Source organism: Halichoerus grypus, chromosome 6 (assembly GCF_964656455.1).
Source record: "Halichoerus grypus chromosome 6, mHalGry1.hap1.1, whole genome shotgun sequence".
In the NCBI taxonomy this organism is placed as follows: Eukaryota; Metazoa; Chordata; class Mammalia; order Carnivora; family Phocidae; genus Halichoerus; species Halichoerus grypus.
Window position 1 is genome coordinate 32,746,825 of NC_135717.1, and position 23,697 is coordinate 32,770,521.

General features: G+C 47.4%; 1 protein-coding gene across 1 annotated transcript in view; it reads left to right on the forward strand.

The window, feature by feature from the left end:
• Positions 1-23,697, forward strand: part of GRIN2A (glutamate ionotropic receptor NMDA type subunit 2A) — a 379,633-nt gene that overhangs the window by 195,666 nt on the left and 160,270 nt on the right. Inside the window, exon 4 of the mRNA XM_036070595.2 lies at positions 17,689-18,281. Within this exon, the coding sequence (XP_035926488.1) occupies positions 17,689-18,281 (593 nt within the window). The remainder of the gene's footprint in view (positions 1-17,688; positions 18,282-23,697) is intronic.

The window sequence follows — 23,697 nt, forward strand, 5'->3', positions numbered from 1 at the left end:
CTGCCAGGCCCCTGCACAGAACCCTCACAAGCAGCTGGTCCCACGCCGCACCCCGTGTGCGCTTCCCGCTTGGCCCCCGTGCTCACTCACTGAGCTGCCACTCTGTGCCAGGCATGGGGCTAGTGGTGCCACTGTGAGGACAAAAGCAAGGTACCTCACCTGTTCTCCACCTTTCTGAGTGACATCGCCAGTCACCCAGCCAGCCTTCCCGAATCCCCGTCTGCTCCATACTCCGGAACCCCCGCCAGTCCCCTCAGCGGGTTCCCAGAGCCAGGGGATGCCATCTGCTAAGCACCCCCTGACTCTCCTCTTCTTTATCCCCATCACCACTGCCCCAAGTTCAGGTGTCTCTCCCTGTCCTAGGATCACTTCGGTGGCCTCTTGACCTGCCCTTCCTGCCTCTGTCATTTCATGCTCTAGCCAGAGCGGTCCTTTCAGACAACAGAAATCTGGTCACTTTACATCTCTGCTGTTCTTCAAGGATTCTTCTCATCAACTCCAGAAAACCTTAGCTCCTTTTCTGTTTTTTCTGTGTCCCTCCTCTCCCACCCCTCCCTCTACCCCTCTCTTCCTTCCTTCCCTTCTTTCTGTCTCCCTTTCTTTCTTCTTTCTCCCTCCTTCTCCCACTTCCTCTTTGCCTGACTTTCTCCCTTCCAGCAATGATGTGAGCATCTTCAGTTCGGTTCCACAAATGTATCTGTTAGGTTCCATTGCATGTCAGGCTCTGCTACAAATCCATTGGAGACACCAACGACCAAACAGACAGACAAAATATTCCTGACTTCACAGAGCTTACATTCTATCAGGGCCAACCAGACAGGAAGCAATAAGCATCATGAGGAAATAGGATGAATTATATGGAACGTAAAGGTGTTAAGTGCTCTGAAACCAGATTCTATGGTAGTCCGCATCTGAGCAAGAAGCACAGACCTCCCCTCGGGCCTGCCTCCTCCCCCAGCCTCATGCATCCCCTACTCAGCTTTTTGGGTTACATTTCTTCAGCACCAAGCTGCTGGCCATTCTCAGCGCATGCCATGTTCTTCATACCTCTGCATCTTTGCACACTGTCCACTGTGCATGGGATGCTCTCTCCAGACCTCTCTGGCCTGTGCCCAGTTGCCTTCCATTCAGGAACAGCTTAGGGGTCACCTTGCTCTGGACCCTTATGCCCCCATCTTGCTGGGTCAGGTGGATTCCCTCTTTCTGGATCCACCCCTGGTTCCCTGTTCATTCCCTGGTCTTCGCTGTCAGCCCTTCTGGACTGTGGGCCCCTTGAGGCTGGGATGAGCTCTGCGGCTTTCTCTCTGAGCAAGTCTAGGAGGCCAGCCAGCTCCCCACCCGCCGGCCTCAATTTTCTCATGTATAGAATGGCAAGAAGAAGGGCCATCCACTGATTTCTCATGGTTGCCACCTGAGGGTGAGGGACATCTCTGGGGCTGGGTCCGTGGGTGATGTGTTGGGGCATTCCTTGCCTCAGAGACCCTGAAGAAGGGGTCCCTTCTGTGCCTGACGACTCTGGAGAAGACAGACCAGCCTGAGCCTGCAGAGCTGGGCAGCTGACTGGGTCCTGGCCCAAAGCCAGCACTGAGTGTGGCCGGAACTGGATGCCCTGGGGCTGCACAGGAACGCAAATGGACCATCATCGATTGTTTTCTCCTTTCAAACAGTCATTTGGAACCCTTTTCAGAGGTTGAAAATCAGTCTTTGATTTTGAATCCACATTGAATTGACATTCAATTTTCCCTTTTATGCCACTTCTTAGGAAAACACTCAAACTATCAATTTTTCTGTTAAAATCTCTCCCTTCCTACTCCTGTTTATGTTTCCTAATGCCTTTTGTGCTCCGGGTTCAGCTGTGACGGTGAGCTCTGGTCACAATGAGTCCATCCTTTTTTTTCTGAGTTTCGAGGGGGTCCCAGCTTAGTACTGTTTTTTGCTGTGTGCGTCCACACAGAGTGCAAATGCACACATGAGAATTGAATGTTGCCCTGTTAAAGGGGCCAGCAGTATTCTTCGTTTGGTCTACTAGTCTTTGAGAGTCTGAGAGATGAACAAACTTGAGTCTCTTCAAATTCCTAGGTCTGCATATGTGATGGGAGGCTCCACATTCTGTGAGCTTCACGGGGAAGCGGTTAGTAAGCAGAATGTTGTGCCCTGGAGAAACGGGGCAGGTTACGTTGCTCAATCTCTTGGTGTTGGTCTGGGGCTCATTCTCCTATCCAGAAACATCACTTCGAGAAGAAGACAGCAAGGGGTGGTCTTTAGGTGGTATTTGAATACATGCAGCAGGAATGTGGATCAAGGAAGGGGTCAAGGAAAGGGCGCAGGCAGGTTGAGATTGATGAAGAGGAGGGTACCGTTGCCCAGTGGAGGTGAGCCAAGTGCTCTGGGATCCAGCGAAATCCAAATGAATGTGCTTGGTCCTGAATACTGTCAACTCCATGTGTTTGGACTAATGATGACATGAGATACTGTGGAAACTGGTGAGTGGCCTGTAAGAAAGAGTCAGTGGATGGTCGCCACGGTGGGTCAGGCGCTGCGCTGACGGGCTGGTGCCTGGCTCATCGAAGCCACGAGGGAGGGAGGTGGCAGTTGCTTTTCCTGTCTCACGGCGGAGGAAACGGAGGCTTAACACTGTTGAGTCAGTTTCTCAAGGCCACAGAGCTGCTATGTGGGAGAACAGAGGTTCGAACTCAGAGATGTCTCATCCCCAAATCCGCATGCCTTCCACTGCCACACCAGCTCCCTCCCCACGGTCCCGCCGGGTCTGTGCTCTTGAAAACCCAGACCCTTCCCGTTTGAGTGTGTGAAAGAACAGGAAGGGCCAGGCCTGCTTGGTGGCCCCGTCTGGAGTAGGCTGGTGGGATGGCCCACTCATGCTGGAGGTATTTCGAGGTCAGGGGTGACTGATGACCGCACGGCTGCGTGGGGGGTCTTTGAAAACTCAGGGAAACAGAAAGATGTGGGTGGTGGTATGGTCTTTACAAGACCCCCAGGAGCTTCTTCCTTCCACCTGGGCCAGCACCTCAGGCCACCATGAGATCCAAGGGCTCCTTAAGGGCGCCCTTCACCCCCAGGGGGTTGCAAGACTGAAGGAACCTGCTTGTTTGCTCGATTCATTTATTTATTTATCTTTTTTTTTAATTGTAGTAAAAATCCACATAAAGTAAAATTTACCATGCAATCATGTTGAAGTGTACAATTCAGTGGCACTGAGTACCCTGACTGTGTTATACAACCACCATCTATTTCTGGAATTTCTTCATCACCCCAAAGGAAACCCCAGACCCGCTGGCCATCTCTCTCCTCCCTCTCTCCTTCCCAGCCCCTGGCAAGCACTGCTGCACTTTTGGCCACTATGATTGGCCTGTTCTGGATCTGTCATATACTTGGAGCTTTGCAGTATGTGGTCTTTTGTGTCTGGCTTCCTGTGCTGGGGATATGGCAGGGGAGGGGCTTGGAAGTGAGATGTGGACTGGGGAAGCCCCAGAGCAGTGTGGACATAGGTTCTGTTCCTGGGTGTGGATAGACAGGGGTACCATTTTGTCTGAATCCGCTGGATTCCTGAGTTCTGGAGAGCACGTAGCAAGCATTGAGACACTGGGGAATACTAGCCCGGTCTCCCCCCAAATTGTGCTTTTGTTTCCTGCCTGCGGATTGTCAGAGTTCGGGCAACAAAGGATTCCTTTGCTTCAGACACTGAGATCCCCCTCCGGCACCTTCCTCTTACGCCCACATTCACACCGCACGCAGGCACACCCACCACCCCAGCTCCCTCCGTGCCCCTAACTCAGCCACGGTTTCTCTCGCCGAACATTCCTTCCTTCCTTCCCTCTGTCATTCATTCATGCCTCCGCTTACTCATACCTTCAGCTTACGTGTTCTGGGCTCCGCCAGCTACTAGGAGCCCGGCTGGGTGCTGTTGCTGCGGGGATGAATTAGCATGAATCTAGTTGCATGGAGACAGATATTTAAATAGACACTCAAAATACCTGCTGACGAGATCGACAGTAGAGGCGTGGACAGTGTGTTCCGGGAGCACCATGGGGGTGGAGCGGGGGAGAGAGGACAGAAGAGGTGGCAGCCGCTCGATATGTAGTGGGTGATCTGGCATTTGTCCGCACTCTGTGGCTCACGGAACTCTTACGCATCATCCCCAAGTTCTGGGTCCCCCACACCCCTCCAGGTAACTAGAGTCCCACTAAGTCCATTTTATAGAAGAAAACATGGAGGTGCAGGGAGACTCGTCGACTGGCTCTGGTAGGCAGCAGGGCCAGTGTGTGGGAGAGAGGGTGGCCAGGCCCAGTGGCATCCTTTCTCACGTGGCACATGGGTGTGGGCACCATCTGGGTGGTGACCACCACTCGCCTGTTCCTGGGTGGCTCCGGCTCTCTCCCAGGAGTGGAGCAGTTCACCTCAAGGAGGCCCCTCTTCCTTCGCTACCTTGTAGTACATTCTTTTTTTTTTTTTAATTTTTTTATTGTTATGTTAATCCCCATACATTACATCATTAGTTTTAGGTATAGTGTTCCATGATTCATTGTTTGTGCATAACACCCAGTGCTCCATGCAGAACGTGCCCTCCTCAATACCCATCACCAGGCTAACCCATCCTCCCACCCCCCGTAGTACATTCTGACTCACAGGGTGCCCCCTCCTCCCCAAAGCGCGCTCTCGGATGAGATGGGGGGCTCATGGGCTGTGACATGTCTCAGCTGGGGAGGCCGGACGGAAGCACATGGAGGGGAGGGTGTCAGACAGCGGACACCGTCTGGCCTCACTCCCCATTCTTCCCTGCAAGCCAGAGGCTCTGTGGGGTCACATCTGTGGGTTTCAACCTCTACCCTGCCAAATGCTGGGTGACCGTGGGCATGTAACTGAACGTCTATAGCACTGCTACTCAGAGCTCAGTCCGTGGACCAGCAGCTTCGGTGCCACCCGCAAGCTTGCTGGCAATACTGCAGCCCCTGCATGCTGAATCTAAATCTGTGGTGGAGCAAGATTCCCCCCACCCCCCTGATTCCTGGGCTCCTTAAAAGAAACAAGGACCTCTCTCTAAGCCTCAACTTCCTCCCCTGTAAGATGGGAACAGAAATACTTGCCCCTGACAGGTTAGTGAGCAGATGCAATGCATGCAGAGCTCCCTGCTTGGCTGGTGGGTTGTCCTGGTCTGCCCAGGCCCGAGGGGCTCTGAGGATGCCGGACTTCTAGCTGGAACCCGGGGACGCATTGTCCACCTCCTCCCATCTCGTGCCTGGCGCACAGTCGAAGCCCCTGCAGCGCGGTGTGCCTTTATTAGGACATTTAGGAACCACGCGGGGAGGAGCCACGGGAGAACCGTTCGTAACACTGTGCCAGCGGGTTGTAGTGTTTTGGGTGTCCTTGTCGCCAGCATGGTTGATTCTCTTGTGAGGACAACAACCCCCGTAATCCCAGCTCTCATGAATCAAGCTCTCGAAGTGAGAGCGCGGCACATGCATTATCTCAATCACAACAACCTCCTTCAAGGAGCAGCTAAATTCCCTTCATTGTACAAAGGAGAAAATAGAGCCTTGCAGATAGGACGCACTTTGCCTAAGCCCCGACATTAGCGAGAGGAGGGGCCAAGACTGGACCCTCTGTCTACGTGGCTTCAGTCGCACCAATATACAGACTCCCCACGGGAGAAGCAGTTCCCTCCGACCTTCAGCTCTCAGAGCTGTTTGTTGACATTTCCTAGAGAGCAGGGTCATTTTGAAGAGGACGTTGCTACTCTGATGTTTACTGCCAGGGCGTGCCCCTCGCAAGGGTTAGGGGAAAGCCTGAAATTCTCCCTTTTCCAAAAATAAAGCTGCCTCCTTCAGTCCAGCAGTGGCCCCTGTGTGTGTGTGTGTGTGTGTGTGTGTGTGTGTGTGTGTGTGTGTGTGTGACAGCTAGAGACAAAAATTTAATGAACAGGACCTGTTTGCGTTTTCTCCTTGCTGGAACAGCTTAATGGCAAGTGGGATTATCATTGGCGGCAACTTGTCATGTCTTTCGTCTGGGTCACGGCAGCGGCAGTGTCAGACTCCCAGAGAGGAAACCAATCTTGGTGGCATATTAAAGAAAAACAAAACACAAATGAAGGAAGGATGAAGAGCTCATGCAGGGAAGACAGAGCTATGTGGAGAGAGGCAGCCGCCCCTGGGGAAAAAAGCGTGGACGGTGAATGGAAATACACCACTCTGTCGTTTTGAGTTCTTCCAATCTAAGCTCAGAAGATGAGAGAAGAATGAGTCATATTATTCTCTACTTTTTTTTCCCTAGCCAAAGTGGTGTCAGGAATCTTTGGTTTCCAGGGACAGAAAAGCTGATTCAAATTGGCTTAAGCAAAATGAGATGATTCATTGGAACATGCAGCATCAGCGAGGGTAGATGACTTCAGGTGTGGCTTGAACAAGGTGCTCAACAAGGGTCTCATGACTTGGTGTAACTCTTTATCTTTCAGCTTCGCTTCTGATGGTTTCCTTCTTAGGATGGTGTAGGGTGGCATGATGGCTGCCAGAAATCCTGGCTGAACATCCTCCTGGAATTCAAGTTTAACAATAAGAGAAACTGTCTTTTCCCAGTCACTTTTTCCAGAAACCCTGAGACTCACTCTGATTGGACCTGTTAGGACACATTCCTACCCCTGAACTCATTGCTGACATCATGGGGTTTGGATGAGCCAATAGGCTTGGGTGATGGTGGGGGAAGGATGGCTCTCCGTGGAAATTCACTATTGCCAAGAAAGAACAAAAGGATGCTCAGTGGCTGGAATAACAAATGTCCATGATGTGTCTCAGAGAGGCTTGTGCTTCTCTAAGAAAACAAATCTGGAAAAAAAAAAAATGGCTTCTGGTGCCTAGAGTAAGTCTAGTAGCTCAGTCACAGTTGGGACTGGCAGGGGAAAAAAATCCCCTGGACTTGGGTTTATCAGCAGCTCAGAGACCTGATTCCATGATCTCTGATCAGGTAGAATTTCCCTCTGGCTTTCTATGTGAGAAGGGCTGGACCCAGCCTCAGACAATCCATCATCACTAACAACCCTGTTTAGAAGCCTTGAATCAGATGATCACCCGCAGGTTGACGGAGCACCGGGTGAAGCCAGCTTGGGGCTTCGCTGTGTCCTTGCATAGAAACAAGAGCCTCCATCTCAGCAGGTGTCTCTTCTTGGTCAGCCTGCTAACGATCTAGAAAGCAGGGCTGGGTCCAAGAGCGGCAATCATCGTGTGGTTTTGATGAATGTAGAGTGTTGGGTTGTCATCAACTCATTGCAGTGGGACTCAAGGAATACATCCCTCCATGCATTTGTGTGTTCTCTCTCCCAGCATTGCATTACTTGTCAGAGGGAGAGCTTGGGTCTGGATGATGAACTGGGACTAGGTCTGGAATGCCTAGGCTGATATGGGAGCTCTAGCCACACTGTTTGAGGTTAGCATACCAGTTGATTGAATGATATAGCAAACAGTTATAAGCCTTACTGCACCTTCAATGTAGGCTCCTCTCTTGGCACAGATCAGAATTCCAAAGGGAAGAATGGAGCTGGCGCATGTAAAACCCTAACATCCCCAGAGTTCCAGGTCCTCTGCCAGCCTCCCTGCCGGAAGTGCATTTAGTAGATGAATTATTTGGAATAAGATTGACCTAGGAATTAAATCACACCCTTTACTCTGACCTTCAGGACACCCACTGTGTGATATGGTCTCTGCTTCCTGTCCTAAGTCATCTCTCCCCTCTCTCTCCCTCAGTCATTAAACTTTAGCTGTTTTGATCTCCCTCTGTTCCCTGAACTTGCCAAGCCCCTTCCTACCACATGCTGCTCCTCCTTCTCGAATGGCTCTCCTTATGTCGCCCCACCCCTCAGCCTTGCCTGGCTGATTTCTTCATATTCTTTTGATCAGCCCCAGTGTAGCAGACCAGCGGCTCTCAAGTGGGGCTCCTCTCCACACCACTCCCGAACTGTTACATCATCTGATTTCCTTGACGTTATTCTGTGTGTTGAGTTCATTCTTTCTTGTCTATCTGCTCTCTTAAGAATGCGAACTTCATAAGAGCTGGGACCTTCACTTTTGGTAGCCTCTTTCCCTAGATTCACTCCCCTGGAACCATGCCTGGCACATCGCCGGAGTTTGTTAAATTCGTTGAGTGGATGAAAAGCAATCAATAGATGAATGTTTCTCGAGCAGTAGATCTGGCAGGTCTGCTCAAATACATAAAGCACTAGTCTCTCTTTCCACCTGCTGGCATCCTTGCAGACTCAGAATGATGCCCCCAGTTTTATCCCCAAAGCAGTGGCCCAGTGCCATGCAAGGTGCTGAGGAGGACTCAGAAGGACATTGTGCCCTACCCTCAAGAATTCTAGTCTGAGGAGCAGGCAAGATGCATGCCTCTCAGTAAGTAGGCAACTGCACACAAGTCAGGGCTGAGGAGTGAGCTGTAAAGGCAGAGGTGCTGGGAATTCAGAAGTGGGAATACTAAGGAGTCCATGATGGACATGGGAGCTGGGGCTTGATGGTCAAGGCTACCATCTTCACCACTGTCATCGCCACCCCAACTTGACTGAGCCCTTGCAACATGCCAAGGGCTCTATGTGCCTCATCTCTCAAAGTATGCACAGCAACCCTCCAAGGTGGTGCCTGCTATTGTCATTTCGGTCTTTCAGATGGGGAAACCGAGGTTTAGGTCAAATAACTTCCTTGCAGGAAGAAGCAGATCCTGCTAAGGCTGCCAGCAAAGCCCATGTTCCTCCCACACAACCCCTGTTCCTTGTGGTTTCTCTGTGTAGAAAATACTTCACACTCAATGGCATCATGACACATTAAGATAGCACTGAATTAGGGGTGAAAGACCTTGTGTCTGTTCCTATGGTCCCCACTGATTTATGTGAAATTTGGAGCATTTCATTCAAGATTTTGAAGTCTTCATTTCCTCATCTAGAAGATAGAGAAATTGGACTTAGCACTACCAAGTCTTGCTGAACATCACCATATTCTGGAGAACATACATATTCTAGAACTCGTAAACAAAGTCTCTGGTTCAGTGAGGGTGGACTGGAGCCTGGAAATCTGAGGGTATGAGAAATCCCCCCAGGGGAGCACAGCTACAGGGTTGGATACTGAAGACTTAGATTAGCGTTTTCAACCCTGGCTGCACATTACATTCACCCAGGGAATTTTAAAAATCCTGGACCCTATCCCAGACCCACTCAGTTGGCATCTTTAGGTATGGGGCTGGTGGGGGTGGGAGAGCATCAGCCTTAAAGTTTAAAGACTGCTGGCTTTTGAGATGTGGCTAGTGTGCCTGCGAAACCAAATCATTAATTTTATTTAATACTTTGAAATTAAGTTTAAATAGTCACATGCAGCCAGTAGGCACTGTATTGGAAGCCCAGGCTAGGATGAGTTGAAGGTTTGGTCATTCTAAGAGGACTTGTTCCTTGCTCCATCCTCAACCATAGAGCTTCTCTCAGAAATTATTTTACATGATCTCCATCTCCTCCACCCTAGTCTGAGAGCCTAGTACACAGACTCTGAGTTAAGACTGGAGTGCCTCTCCTGGTCTCCAACTCAGAGCATGGCAGCCACCCTCGTTTTTTGGGAACCTACCAGCTGGGAACCCTCCAGTCACCAGATACTTAAGGTTAAACTTCTCATTTGAAGAGAGAGGAGGAGAGAGCAGAGAAAGGTGGTTTTGGTTATTTTAGAAGAATGATGGTGGATTGGTTCACGGGAGAAGCAAAATGGGGGGACAGAACGTACATCATGAAGTGGTCCAATGAGTGGAGGTTGCTTAGAGTGAAATTCTGTGTTTGTGGGTGAGGGAGCTGATGTGCTTTTGGAAAATGATGGACCAGGGGTAAAATATGAAGACTTCCTTTGGTTTTCTCCCCCAAGCACACCTTACTTGGCTTCATTAGCTCACTCAGCAATTTGCTTTGTCACATGTTTGTGGAGTACCTGACCTCTCTCAGGTACCGAGATGACGCTGAGTCCCAAACACTTTAGTGCAGACTGTGCTGGGGCTGGTGTGTGTTTTTACTTTATCCTGAAGGTTGTGAGAGCTGCTGAAAAAAAATTTAAGAAGGAGGACATCATGCTCCAGTTTGAACTTTAAAAAAAGTAACTGGAGCAGCAGTGTGGAAGGTGGGTGGGAGAGGGACAAGACTTGGGTAGGGACTCCATACAGGAGGTTCTCGCTCTTGTTTGAGAGAGAACTTCCAAGGGTCTGGAACATGGGCAGGTCCAACAGGGAAAGAAAAAATAAATAATCCTCTGGGACAATGAAGAAATAATGGATGCCCCTCAGCTTGAGTGGCAGTTAAGTGCAGTAGAAAATGTGGGAAGAGATCCCTCCTATCCTGAAAGGAGAAAAATGAGTGATAGAACATAAATCATAAAATAGTCCAGTAAATGGAGGCTGCCTGGAGTGAAATTTTGTGTTTGTGGATGATGGAGCTGATGTGTTTTTGGGAAATGACACCTGGGTACAATTTCCTCTGTTAGCCCCAGTCTTCTGCATCAACTGATTGCCAGTTGATGTGAGATCACTAACATTACTTTGCTATTTCTGGACATTTTCTTTTCTAGTTGGATGCCTGAAGAATGATTGAGTGGTGGTTATTCATCACACACACACACACACACACACACACACACACACACACTTTTGTTTCCTGTTCTGCACACCTGGTATCAGTGTTCTCCAGGACCTAAGCATCCAGATTCTGGATTCAGATTACCTGATCTTGAATCCTGACCCTGCCGTGTACCAGCTATGTGTGTTAGGCAAGTTACCTTCTCTGAACTGGAGTTATAAAATCTGTAGTACAAGGATGATAATAAGACCTCTTGCTCCATATTAGCTGTGATGATGACCATGGTGATGGTGATGGTAATTCTGATGAGAAGAGAGAGGGAGATGGATAGAAGGATATGATGATGAACGATGATGGTGGATGACAATGATGATGACAGTGGTGGGTGATGAGGAGGAGAAGGAGGAAGATGGATATGATGGGGATGATGATGATGGTGGTGGATAATGATATGATGATAGTGGTGGTGATGGTGTGTGATGATGATGGTAGATGATGAATGATGGTAGGTGATGATGGTGTTGGTGGATGATGGTGGTGGTGGATAATGATGGTGATGGTGAATGATGATGATGATGGTAGATGATGAATGATGGTAGGTGATGGTGGTGGTGGTGGATGATGATGATGGTGGTGGATAATGATAATGATTATGATGATGGTGATGGTAGATGATGATGATGATGGTAGATGATGAATGATGGTAGGTGATGATGGTGATGGTGGATGATGATGAGGGTGGTGGATAATAATAATGATGATGGTGATGGTGAACGATGATGGTGAATGATGATGATGGTAGATGGTGGTGGTGGATGATGATGATGGTGGTGATGGTAGATGATGATGGTTGTGGATGATGATGGTGGTAGATGATATGATGGTGGATGATGATGATGGTGGTGATGGTAGATGATGATGGTTGTGGATGATGATATGATGGTGGATGATGATGATGGTGGTGATGGAGGAGGAGGAGGAGAATGGCTGATGATGAGATAGAGATCCTTCACTGGGACAGAGTTAGCTTATATGTATGTGAGAATGCTATTCTTCTAAATTCTCAGGCTTATCAAGTTTGGTGCCTTTAGTTTTCCTCTCATCCATGGAAACAGAAATAAAATATATTTAAAAGCTCAGTTATCACACAATAAGAGTGGCAGAAACACCAAGTCTCACCAGGACAGTCCTCCCACAAGAGAAAGAAAAATCCCAAGGAGTCCCTCTCGATTTTTGCTGGGTCACCTGCATCATTATCTTTTTTTTTGGTACCCACCCAGGCAGGCAGAAGGAAAATAAGCTATGGAAATGGGTGCAGGGTTGACAACAGTGACCAATTCTCTCAATGCTTCCTAAGGAGGATCTTCCTGCTCATTTATTTCCTCACCAAATATATATTGAGCCCCTGCTGTATGTCAGACATTGTGCTACGCTCTGACAATACTAACTTGAATAATACTCATGCTGCTGTTGAGAAGAGACTGAGAAAAATGAATAAATCAGCATTGGAGCCCAGGTACTCAGATCACAGAAATTCACTGGCATGGGGCACAAGCAGTGGCTTTTTTTTTTTTAAACCCTCAAGTGATTCTCCTCTGCAGCCAGAAATGAGAGCCACCAGTGTGCACGAGGGAACATTGGATGACATCTTGCATCTTGTAATAAAGTTGTTGTCAGCATGGGGCCTCGTGGATTTTAGGGAAATCATTTAACCTCTTTTCCTGTGACTTTATGCGAAATGCCATCCATGAGGGTTATAGCCACTTGCGATACCTCATCCCTTGGGTAGTTAGAATCAAAGAGCTGATGGGTACGAGTGTCCTTTATAGCCTTTGTGAATGGGTAAATGAAATGAAAGTTGGTATTAGACTCTATTAAACATCATGCCTTGATACCCACCGGGGTCAGGTCTCACCCTGAATGCTCAGCAAGCTCTGGAACATTCTAGAACATGAGATCAGGAACTCTCATCTAATGAAACCTCAGTTTAAGATGGGACCAAAATGCAGAGTGGAGAGAAGACACCCAGAATCCCATAGCCCCTGCCTCCCTCACTCTGTGTTTAAAACAGTTTGTTCTGTCTTCAGCAGAGCAGTGAGCCTGGGGAGAGAACTGCTCTTGCTTCAGAACCCAAGTGGGTGTCTGAAATCTGTTCCTCTCCCCCGGCTGCACACTGCCGAGGAATCCAGTGCCAGAGGTGGTCAGAGACTGCTCTGTAGAATCTGAAAAGGACAGGCTGAGGGATGGCAGGAGGTGGTGAGTGCAGGAGAAACAGCCTCTGCTACTCAGGTAGGAAGCGGGAAGAATGTTCAGGGCCTTGAAAAGAGGGCCATGTGGCATATCAGATGCCAGGCCCTGGGAGTGTGGCCAAATTCCTCCATCACCTCCTGCCAGTCCGTAAAAATATCTTTGAAAAATCCAGGGCTAAACGTGAGCCTCTTCACTGTCTTGCTGGGCAGTTATGTTTTGCAAATACCTTCTCACTTCCATCCCTCCATAAGGTAGACAGAGCCTTGGGTCCGTAATGGGTTTGGAAGTTTCAGATGCCAGTGGAAATGATAGTGGTGCAGGGTAACTGCGGGAGGTCCATGAAGGACATGAGCGATGGTTTCTCTCCAAAGCATGATTCATCACTGGGAAGAAAGACAGTTCCTTCTCTTCGTGTGGCCTCCTTGGGCTCAGAGTGAGTGGGCTGGTTTGCGGAGCAGAGGGGCAGTGTGATGCTGGCATGTCAGGAGATCTGGACATACCGGTTTCTGAACTAGGATCAGGATCCCCTTGGGCTTCTGGCTCTGTCCGTGTTGTCTAGAGGACTGAGGGACATGGAGAGACGTCCCTGGACTGTTGGGAGTCAGGCATAGATAATAGATGAGCCTGTCATCCTACTTCAGCTCTTCCTGGCTCCTCCCACCCTGGGATGGTGCTTATTATGCCCACTTTATAGGCAAAGAAGCTCAGATGCAGAAAGTTTCAGAATTTAACCACGGTCACGTGGTTAGTTCTTGCAGAGCCACAACTTGAACTCAAGTCCGATAGACCCCAGAGCCCACAGTGTTTCAACTATAAAGTGACTGGTGTGCATAAAGGGGTAGGCTGGAGAGTCTCTACTTAAGGTGATTGTCTAGGGGAGCCATTAATGACCATAGAGGAGAGGAGTGGCATGGTTAAAGCAGTGTTCAACCAGGAACTTCCATCAGGCAGTCATGACATGGCTGAATTGTTGGGATGCTCAAGTCCAGAGTGGGAATTACCCCTGACCCACGGGGAAAATAACAGTGATGTCGATTTGTTGAGTACTTGATATTTGATGGGTACTGCCCGGATGCTTTTCTACAAGGAGGTCATTGAATCCTTCCAGCTCAACAAGAAAGTGCGATCATCAACAGTATAGTGCAGGACTGAAAAGCTTGGAATCTCGAAGGCAGGCAAACCTGATTCCCTGCCTTTATGACCCTGGAAGAGTCACTCTGCCTTTGAGTCTGTTTCTTCATTTGTATGACAGGGATCATGCTAGCACCCGTTTAGGAAGGTGGTTCGGGGTAGGATTAAATGAGATACTAAACTGAAAGCGTTGAGCCACACAACTCTCATAGGCATGTTAACTAGTATAATTATTGACATTGCCATACCCATTGTACAGATGTGGAAACTGAGTCTTAGAAACGTGAAGTGATTTTTTTCCCAAGGTCACCCAGTTAGGATTGGTACCCGGACAGCATGACCCCAGAAGTTACACTGTTGTCCATCCTGGGGAGAAGACCCTAATGGGGATCAGAAGAGAGTAATAGAAGAGATTCGGCCTGGACTAAAGCACCACAAGACCAGGGAATGGGAATGGCACAGGCAAGGAGCTTGCACATATTTTTACACAGACGGCTGTGCCAAGCGAGCTCTTGGCTAATGAACTGCCGTCCCTATAATTATCTTCTCTTTCACGAAGTTCACAATGCATCCATGCCCTCTTCCCCACATGGAGAGTTAGATAAGCCTGCACTTGCTTACCGCTCTGCTCTGTGCACAAAGCCACTTGTGGATACAGTAACGTCTGGCTCATAGCACATGGAGCAGGGGTGCGGGAGCATCCCAGACACCCCCCCACGCCCCCAGCTAGCACCTCTCCACTAATTCTGATTATCCCTAGGAAGTGTGTACATATGGATCATCTCAGAGATCCTTTTTATTGGGTTCTGACTGTGCCCTTAGCATCTGCCCTCCTGAGATCTTTCTCCATTCCTCGTGTGCTCAGTGCAAGAAGATGCTGATCCCTTTGCCTTTTGCAGTCCTAATGTGACTCTGGTCAGCAGCTTCCTTGGAGGCATCTTTGCTCCATGGGAATTATTACATTTCCTTGGTAATTAAGTTTGGAGCTTCTCAGTCCCATCCCAAGAAACACCTGGCAGTGCATAAGGTTGTTGGGTATAACTGCCTTGAGATTTGACTTCTGTGCCTTCGTCCATTGGTGGGTTCATTATATTGTCACTGTTTTTGGTATTTAATGAGGTTGCATGCACAGCTGTTGAGGCTTAGAGGACCTCTATATTCCTTTTCTGATCAAGAAAGGTCACTCTCTCTATTTCAGACATTGGATGGAGGAGTGGTAGGTTGGTGATGTTGAAAGATTTTATTTTCTGGACATGACATTCAAGAGCCATAAAAAAAAAATACAATCTCAGACACCGAATTCTTCTGTTTTCCTTTATGTTTAAGCCAAGGACATTCCTCTTAGACTTCATTCACACATTCATTTACTCATGCGTTCCCTCCCCCTGCATTTCCTGATGTGTCATGTTCCAAGCCTTCTGCCCAGTTCTGGGGACAGAGAGATGAAGACAGCAATATCTCTGCCCTTGAGCCGTTCATAGTCTTGTTGAGGCATGATTTAAAATGATTAATCAATCCAAGAATATTGGATTTCTCCAAAAGCTATTGTAGGGAAAAAGATAATTATCCAAAGTCTTTAAATCTGTTACCCACTTTAATTGATTTAATTAGGTAAAATTCATAAAACTGTATTGTTGGAAGGAACCCAGAGGCATTTATTCCCGTTTTTTTGTTCCCTCTCTGCCTTCAGGCCGTACTGCACTTGAATTATCCCCCAAACCCATGCATTTCAGAAAAGGGAAGTATTTCGAAGAACTACAACTTTTGGCCCATTCAGATAAAACTTTCTATTCACTGAGCACCCACAGGCAAAACTTGGCAGACTTCTTGAAAGGATTGGCATGCACGGCTACAAAGTGTTGTTTTGAAAGACAAATGGAATTGATCGTCCACTCTTAATACACACACACACACACACACACACACACACACACACACAATGGAACCTCCGTATTCCTACTATTGAGGTGAATGCATATGGTAACTACAGAATGCAAAATGAAAGCATGGCTGCACTATAAGGACTTCTGGAGAATTCTTTTAGTTTCCAGGGAAAGAAAACCATAACTCAGCACTTGTCAAATTGTGTTTTGCTCTAACACATAGGCACACCTTCTCTTTAGCTGGCATTTTTGCACCTTGCCTATCAGTCAGCAGCATGGTTTAAGCACCTGCTATCTGCAGATCTTCAATGATCCCAAGAAAGTTGGGGCTGTGTTTTGGAAAGGGGGCTGGCCATGGAACCAGAGCCTGAGTTCATCTCGAGCCTCATTTCCCCCCTGCCAACACCACCACCTTTGTAGGATCATCATGGGGATTTTATGAGTTAAGGGGTGTGAAGGTAGTTTGTAAATGGTACAGCTGTATGCACTGTCTGCCTTTTCTGAATGGAAGTTTGTTTTCATGATCAGATCGTGACTAAGGGGGGTGTTAGAACTATTAGAGGCCCTTGGGGCACCTGGGTGGCTCAGTCAATTAAGCGTCTGCCTTCGGCTCAGGTCATGATCTCAGGGCCCTGGGATCGAGCCCTACATTAGACTCCCTGCTCAGCCAGGAGGTCTGCTTCTCCCTCTCCATCTGCCCCTCCTCCCTGCTTGTGTTCTCTCTCTCTCTCCCACTCTCTCTCAAATAAATAAACTCTTTAAAAAAAAAAACTATTAGAGGCCCTTTAACCCAACACAAGTTGCCACGTCACTTTCAAGAGTAAGAGCATTCAGCAGCTCCCCCTTATGCTTGAATAAGTTCTAAGCCTCTGAACATATCCCTGAGGCCACACATGATGGGGTTCCTGCCAAGCTCTTCGCCATCATCTCATCCCCCCTACTTCATGAGCCATAATACATTTATCTCCGGCTCCTAGAATAGTCTAGATGTATCTGCAGGACTCCTCTGAGGATAATGTCCACCCGTCTCCCTTCTTCCTCACCCGGACACTCCTTCAGCATCCCCTTATACTTCTCTCAGCCTCTAGTCCCTGCGAATTGCTCTTCCTCAAATTCCCACCAGATCTACGGAGGCAGAGACCATGTTTGTGTCTGTCTTGTTTATCATTGTTTCCCCAAGTCCTAAAATGGTGTTGCTGCATAGTTAGGGGTTCAACAAATATTTGTTGATTCAGATAAACATTCAGATAGAATGTCCAGTTAGCATTTATTATAGTTTATATTATACAGGAGTCTAGAGTCCGAGTGACAGAAATCCTTTTCAGACTAACTCAAGCGATCATGGGAACTTGTTGGCTTACATAACCAACAGGTCCAGAGTAAATGGCTTCAGGCATGGCAGACTCCAGGTGCTTCAAGTGCATCATCAGGACTGTGTCTCTATGTCCTGATGTTGTCTCTGTTGGCTTCATTTTCCAGTTCTGAGCCTGGGGCCAGATAGAGTTCATTGTGTTGAAACCATATGGGCCCCAAAGGGCAGGGGGGAAATGGGATAAGCCAGAAGCAGAAATAATAGATCTCCTTCATGCGCCAGGCTGTGGGCTCCAAGTTCAGGGTCTCTCTCCTCTCTGTATTTCCGGTGTCTGTTCCAGAGTGTGGCATATAGTAGGTGCTCAGGAATGTTCTCGAATGAATAGGTGTGTGATGTATTTGCCCTCCCTTCTAAGAAGGCATTTTTTAAGCCTATAAAGACAGATGGTTATATGTAAACCGCCTTCTACCTCATCCTCTGTTTTGATTTTTTTTTTTTTTTTTTACACCTGTTGGCAGGATCCGACATCAACCTTCTTCCAGTTTGGAGCGTCCATCCAGCAACAAGCCACGGTCATGCTGAAGATCATGCAGGATTACGACTGGCATGTCTTCTCCCTGGTGACCACCATCTTCCCTGGGTACAGAGACTTCATCAGCTTCATCAAGACCACCGTGGACAACAGCTTTGTGGGCTGGGACATGCAGAACGTGATCACCTTGGACACTTCCTTTGAGGATGCAAAGACGCAGGTCCAGTTGAAAAAGATCCACTCTTCCGTCATCCTGCTCTACTGTTCCAAAGATGAGGCTGTCCTCATCCTGAGTGAGGCCCGCTCCCTGGGCCTCACTGGCTATGATTTCTTCTGGATCATCCCCAGCTTGGTTTCTGGGAACACAGAGCTCATCCCAAAGGAGTTTCCATCAGGACTCATTTCAGTCTCCTACGACGACTGGGACTACAGCCTGGAGGAAAGGGTGAGGGATGGCCTGGGCATCCTCACCACTGCTGCATATTCCATGTTGGAGAAGTTCTCCTACATCCCCGAGGCCAAGGCCAGCTGCTATGGGCAGACGGAGAAGCTGGAGGCCCCACCTCACACTCTGCACCAGTAAGAGGGCAATCTTTGCTTGTCTCCCAAAATGGGACCAGAGTTTTCTTTGGTTGGTTGGTTGGTTGGTTGTTCGAAAACTCCGAGCAATACATACATACTCCCTGCTGAAAACGTGCCCTGCAAGTAGAGAATGTTGTGTGTGTGCTTATGGGATTTTCTCTGATTGACTCTCCTCTCCTCTCTTCCCCTGGACTCCTCTTTCATTTATAACTTACATCATACTTTGTTTTCTGCAACTTTCTTTTTTTACTCAATGATATACCTTGGAAACCTACTCTCGAGACCTGTCTATGTATCCAGCTATGTATCTCTCTATCCATATTCTATCTATAGCTATATCTCAGGTGTGCCTGTGTGTATATATATACGGATATATATGGATTTTATATGCAGATAATATACACATGTATAGATGTATGTACACAGATGTATATATGTATGTATACATACATATACACAGACTTATGTAGGAAGGAATGTAGATATGTTTGTATGTATAGATATACATAGGTGTGTGTGTGTGTGTGTGTGTGTGTGTGTGTTGCAACCTACGCATTGCATTTCTCAATAGGGATATACCATGATTTATTTATCCAGTCTCCATAATGATAGAAATCTAGGTTGTTTCAGATTTTTTCCCATTAGAAATGAAGCTGCAGTGATCATCATCCCACATGTCTCTTTGTGCACACAGAGCCCGTGATTCTCCAGGGTGGATTCTAAGAAGTAGAAGTTTGGGGTCACAGAGCACATGCATTTAAAAATTGAAGTATCTGTTGCCAAATTGTCCTACCAAGGAACTATCCCAATTTGTATTCACACAAGCCACTTGTGAAGTCACTAGATTTCCCACATCCTCACCAACATGTTACACTTTGGGAAGACTGCCCACGCTGGGGCTTCCATCCTCTGTTTGAGTGTGTATCTGAATTTCTTCCCTTCTTTTGTCCTGTTTTTGTAGATCATTGGAAATCTTGGCAAATACCACTTTTAAAGCGGCATTATAGTCCATCGTATGGATGTATCCTAATGTATTTAACTACTCCCATCTTGGTGGGCATTTAAGTTTTATGTTTCTGAGAAATGTTATTGTTCTTTGTGGCTCATCATTGTGGCTCAGCTGTTGACATGTAGAATGATCACTCCTGCACCCACTTTGCATGCTTTTGCCTGATGTTCGGTGATTGAATCCACGCTCCTTTCTCAGATAACGAGCAGCATAGCTCCGTGATGAAGGGACAGGGCTCCGAAGGTAGATTTGTCAGGGTTCAGATCTTGTCTTGTCCACTTCCTGTAGGCCTTGGCCCGTCACTTTACCTTTCTAGGCCTTGGTGGTTTACTGTAGAGTGATGATAATAGCATTACTCTCTCTAGGTGGCGCTGCGCAAACTTGAACATGCATCAGAATCACCTGGAGGGTGATTTGTTAAACCACAGGTGGCTGGGTTTCACACTCAAGAGTCTGTAATCCAGTCGCCCCCGGGGCGGGCCTCCAGAACTTGTAATTCCAGCAGGTTCCTGGGTGATGCTGATATTGCTGGTCTGGGGATCGTGCACAGAGAACCAATGTTTTGTGGATTGACCTCAGTATTAAATGAGGTGATGCTTGGAGAGTAGCACAGTGCCTGGCTCCCGGTGATTATTGAATGACTGTCAAAATGACCAGTGAAGTGGTTTTGGTCATCAGAACTTACAGTCAGCAGACTAGGTTAGGTTTATTATCAGCAGAGTAACACGTCACTCTCAAATGTCTCTGGAAGGTTTAGGACTTTGAATCTGCTACAGTTCAGGGATTATCTCTGAGCTGAGTCTGGAGACGTGTGCGTGCGTGTGTGTGTGTGTGTGTGTGTGTGTGTGTGTGTGTGATGGTGTAGAAGGATTATGCCTCTTTAAAATCAGTATACACCTGAAAAATGAACTCTTGAATTAAGAAATCGTGGTCCTTTGCAATTTTCCCTTCCCCTCTCCTCATTCCCTCCTTAGGGATCCTCTTTCTGCACTGCCATTTTCAGCATTTTAAATAATTGTCTAAATAACAGGAAGGAACTCCGATGAATCAGTATGAGGCATGGAAACCTCTTATGGAGGCAGGATTGCTGTCAGCCCAGTAACAAGGGCTGGGCTAATGAATGCTTCCTTCCCATAAGAAGTGCCCTACAGCTGGAATATTCACAAATGTATAATTTTGGTGAAAACATAACTCAATTTTAGGGCAATTGACATATAATATATACAGGAAAAGGGATTTGAGAAGGATAATTGTCAAGACATGCAGAGCTCCTTCCAGTGACCACCCTGAATTCCATTCCTTAAACAAAAAAAAATTCTGGTGTGCAATGTTATCATGCTATTTCTAGGAGTTATGCTTTGAATGCAGCAATTTTGTAGATTGTGTTTCAGCCCCAGAGTGGCAATGCATCAAGTGGGGTAAGCCGTCATCCACCGCCTGGTGTTTCACGAAACATCTCTCCATCCGTGGGGCGCTGGCAGTGCTCGCCCTGTGTATGAGGCTGGAATATGGTAACAGCATTGGCTCCTTACCACACTTGCCCATTGTCCCGGTGTTTCTTAAATTCACCCAGGGAAGAGAAGACACTTGCCAGGCAAGGAAGGGACTAGGAACTGGAGAAAGCCCCAAATGGCAGTTTTTCAGAAAAGCCTTAAGGCTACTGTTTTCTCCTCCATCAGTCATTCCTTCCATCCAGTGGACCCTGTGCTGGCCCCTGGAATACGGACAGGAATGAAGATATAACTTCGTCAAGAATGTACAATCTGATGAAGAAGAAGGAAGTTTGTCTCACGACAAACTCTGGTAACAGGGACTTTTCCAAAAATATTAGGGGGAAAAAAAAGAATGGTACAGAGTCTGATAAAACACCCACCCCACCACTCATCACAGAGAACGAAGGTGAACGTGTCACATTTGTTTCAAAAATTTTAAAAGAAATTAAATATTACTGATGATGTCACAGTCCTGATTAGATCTCTCCCAAGTCCCACTTTCTTGTCTTCCTGTCCTCAGGAGGGAAAACACGGCCATGAATTTGGTAGGGATCCAAATCTGTGTGCATGTTTTGTACTTCTCGTATAGATGTCTGTGCAACCTTAGACCCAAAGCACAGTTCATTTTAATGCCCATAAATGATACATTCACATTTCCTTTACCTCAGCCTTGTGGTTCAAGATGGGTCTCTGAGGACACATGGCATTCTAGCATATTCATCTTTGTTGCTGTTCTGTGCTCTGTTGTATAAGCGTTGCACTGTTTGTTTGATCATGACCCCCTGATGGACATTTAGGTTGTCAATGGTAGTGGATCTTCAGTGTCTGCAGCCTGAGTTGGATCCAGCAGCTCATTCAGTGGAAGCCCAGGACTCTCGAGTTCAGGGTTCTGCCAAGCATCCGGTAGCCAAGTAGCTCTCATTACTCCCACTATGTAGTAAGGAGAATGCACATAGTTTGAGAAGAAGCTCAGATGAATTCATGTGGGTGGGTATCATGGTACATTGCTTTGGGGATCAGGGGTCCAGCTTGGACTGGTTGAGTGCCATCTTGGAAGCAGTTACACACATCCCTCTGTGGTCTCCAGGGACGTGGCTTGTAATCTCCTACCCCGAGCTTGTGCACTTAGGATTCCGTAGCCATGACTTCTTGCTTACAATGCAGGACCTGGTAGAAAAGTCGACTTGCTGAGGATGACGTGGGCCCGTTTCTGTCCCTGGGATTTCAAAAAAAAGGTGGGGGCAAGGGGAAAATGTTCTTTATGTTTAATATTCCTGGTTTTACAGAAGGCACTTTGAAAAGAGCAGTCAGCATTTTATAAAGTTCAAAAATAGCTCAGCCATGTTATGTAACCTCCTCCTTGCTACTGCGAAGTTATTAAACATCTGTCCCTTCCCCAAGTGCAGGGCATATAGCTGGTAACTCCTGGGATGGTGATGTAGATCATTACCTGTTCTGCCTGTGTGGAACCAAGGCTGTTCTGTCCAGTCCTGTCCCAAGAGTCCATCCGGGCCGCTGGTGGACCGGGCCCCGTGGGAGGCAGTGTGGCCTCGGAGTGAAGCGTCTGGCACTGAAGCTGGCCTGCCTGGGTTTGAATCCCGGGTCAGAACTCTTCTAGATCCAAGGCTTTGGGCAAGTCCCTTAATTCCTCCAGGTCTGCCTCCTGAGATGTAACACAGGGACAAGAAAACTGTTTGCATCTTATCCGAGAGCCTGGCATGTGGAAAGCAGTCTATAAATCGTTAACTCTTATGATACAACTTGCAAATATAAGATTGTGAGTGAGACTGATGTATCTGCATGCCGTAGTCCACAACATTGCCATTTATTCATCCCCCCAAAAGGTCTTTAGTACCCACTGTATGCTAGATGCCAACTCTCCATAGATGGCAAGGCAGGGAAGCCCTCATGTGAATATTGGGGGACCCAGTGTTGCCATGTGTCTTGTTGTCTTTGAGCCCTGCGGGTCAGTGGACTATCCCATAGTAGAGGCTCATCTCACCAGTTGGAGGTACAGGAGGAAAGGGAATGTCCTCCTAGGGAAGCAGAACCCCTAAGGAGAAGAGGCCGAGGATCGGGACCACTCGATGCTCTGCTACTCTTTCCCAAACTTCTTCCCGGTAGCTTTTATTCCTTCCTCTGGTGCTGCAGCTCTGGTCATACTCGGTAATACTCACGCTGTCTCTTGGTTCAAACTTGTAGACCCAGGGGCAGTTCCTGTCAAATTTTAGGCCTGCAGGTCTGTCGGACATAGAACATTAAATGTGTGTATGTGTGTGTATTTTGTAGTCTTGTTGTTGTACCAGAATTAAGTGAAATCATACATGCGGAACACCGTTGTGCCCGGCGTGTAGTGGACATTTCACGAATAGTGGTCATGTCTCTCTTGTCTTCTTCTTGTTATTCTTATTGTGGTGATGATCATCATTATTATTTCTTTAATTTATACTTGTTATACTGCAGGCTGTTCACAGGCAGGGGAGGGAGAAAGAGACTTCTCCCTTGTTTTTTAACAGCGGAATGATGACTGTCCTGTGGCTCCCATTTTAGGGAAGGGAGCAGGACGTGGAGAGGTGAGTGTATGGGAAGACTGAGGTGCTTGAGGAGATCTATAGCACAAATGAGTGGGAAAGGAACATCTTCTCCCAGGAGAGTTACGGATTCGGATTGAAGAGAAGTTATTTGGCTTTAATTGATGATACCTGGCTTGACCACTTACGTATTTTATATTAACTCCTTGATTTATGAAGTCAGGCTTCTGCATTAAGAAGCAACAACATGGTAAATTACTACCCTGACAGAAAAGGAAATGGAAGGAAGATATAAACGTGAATGTGAGTTTTTTTGTTTTGTTTTGTTTTTTAATTTTATTATGTTATGTTAGTCACCATACAATACATCATTAGTTTTT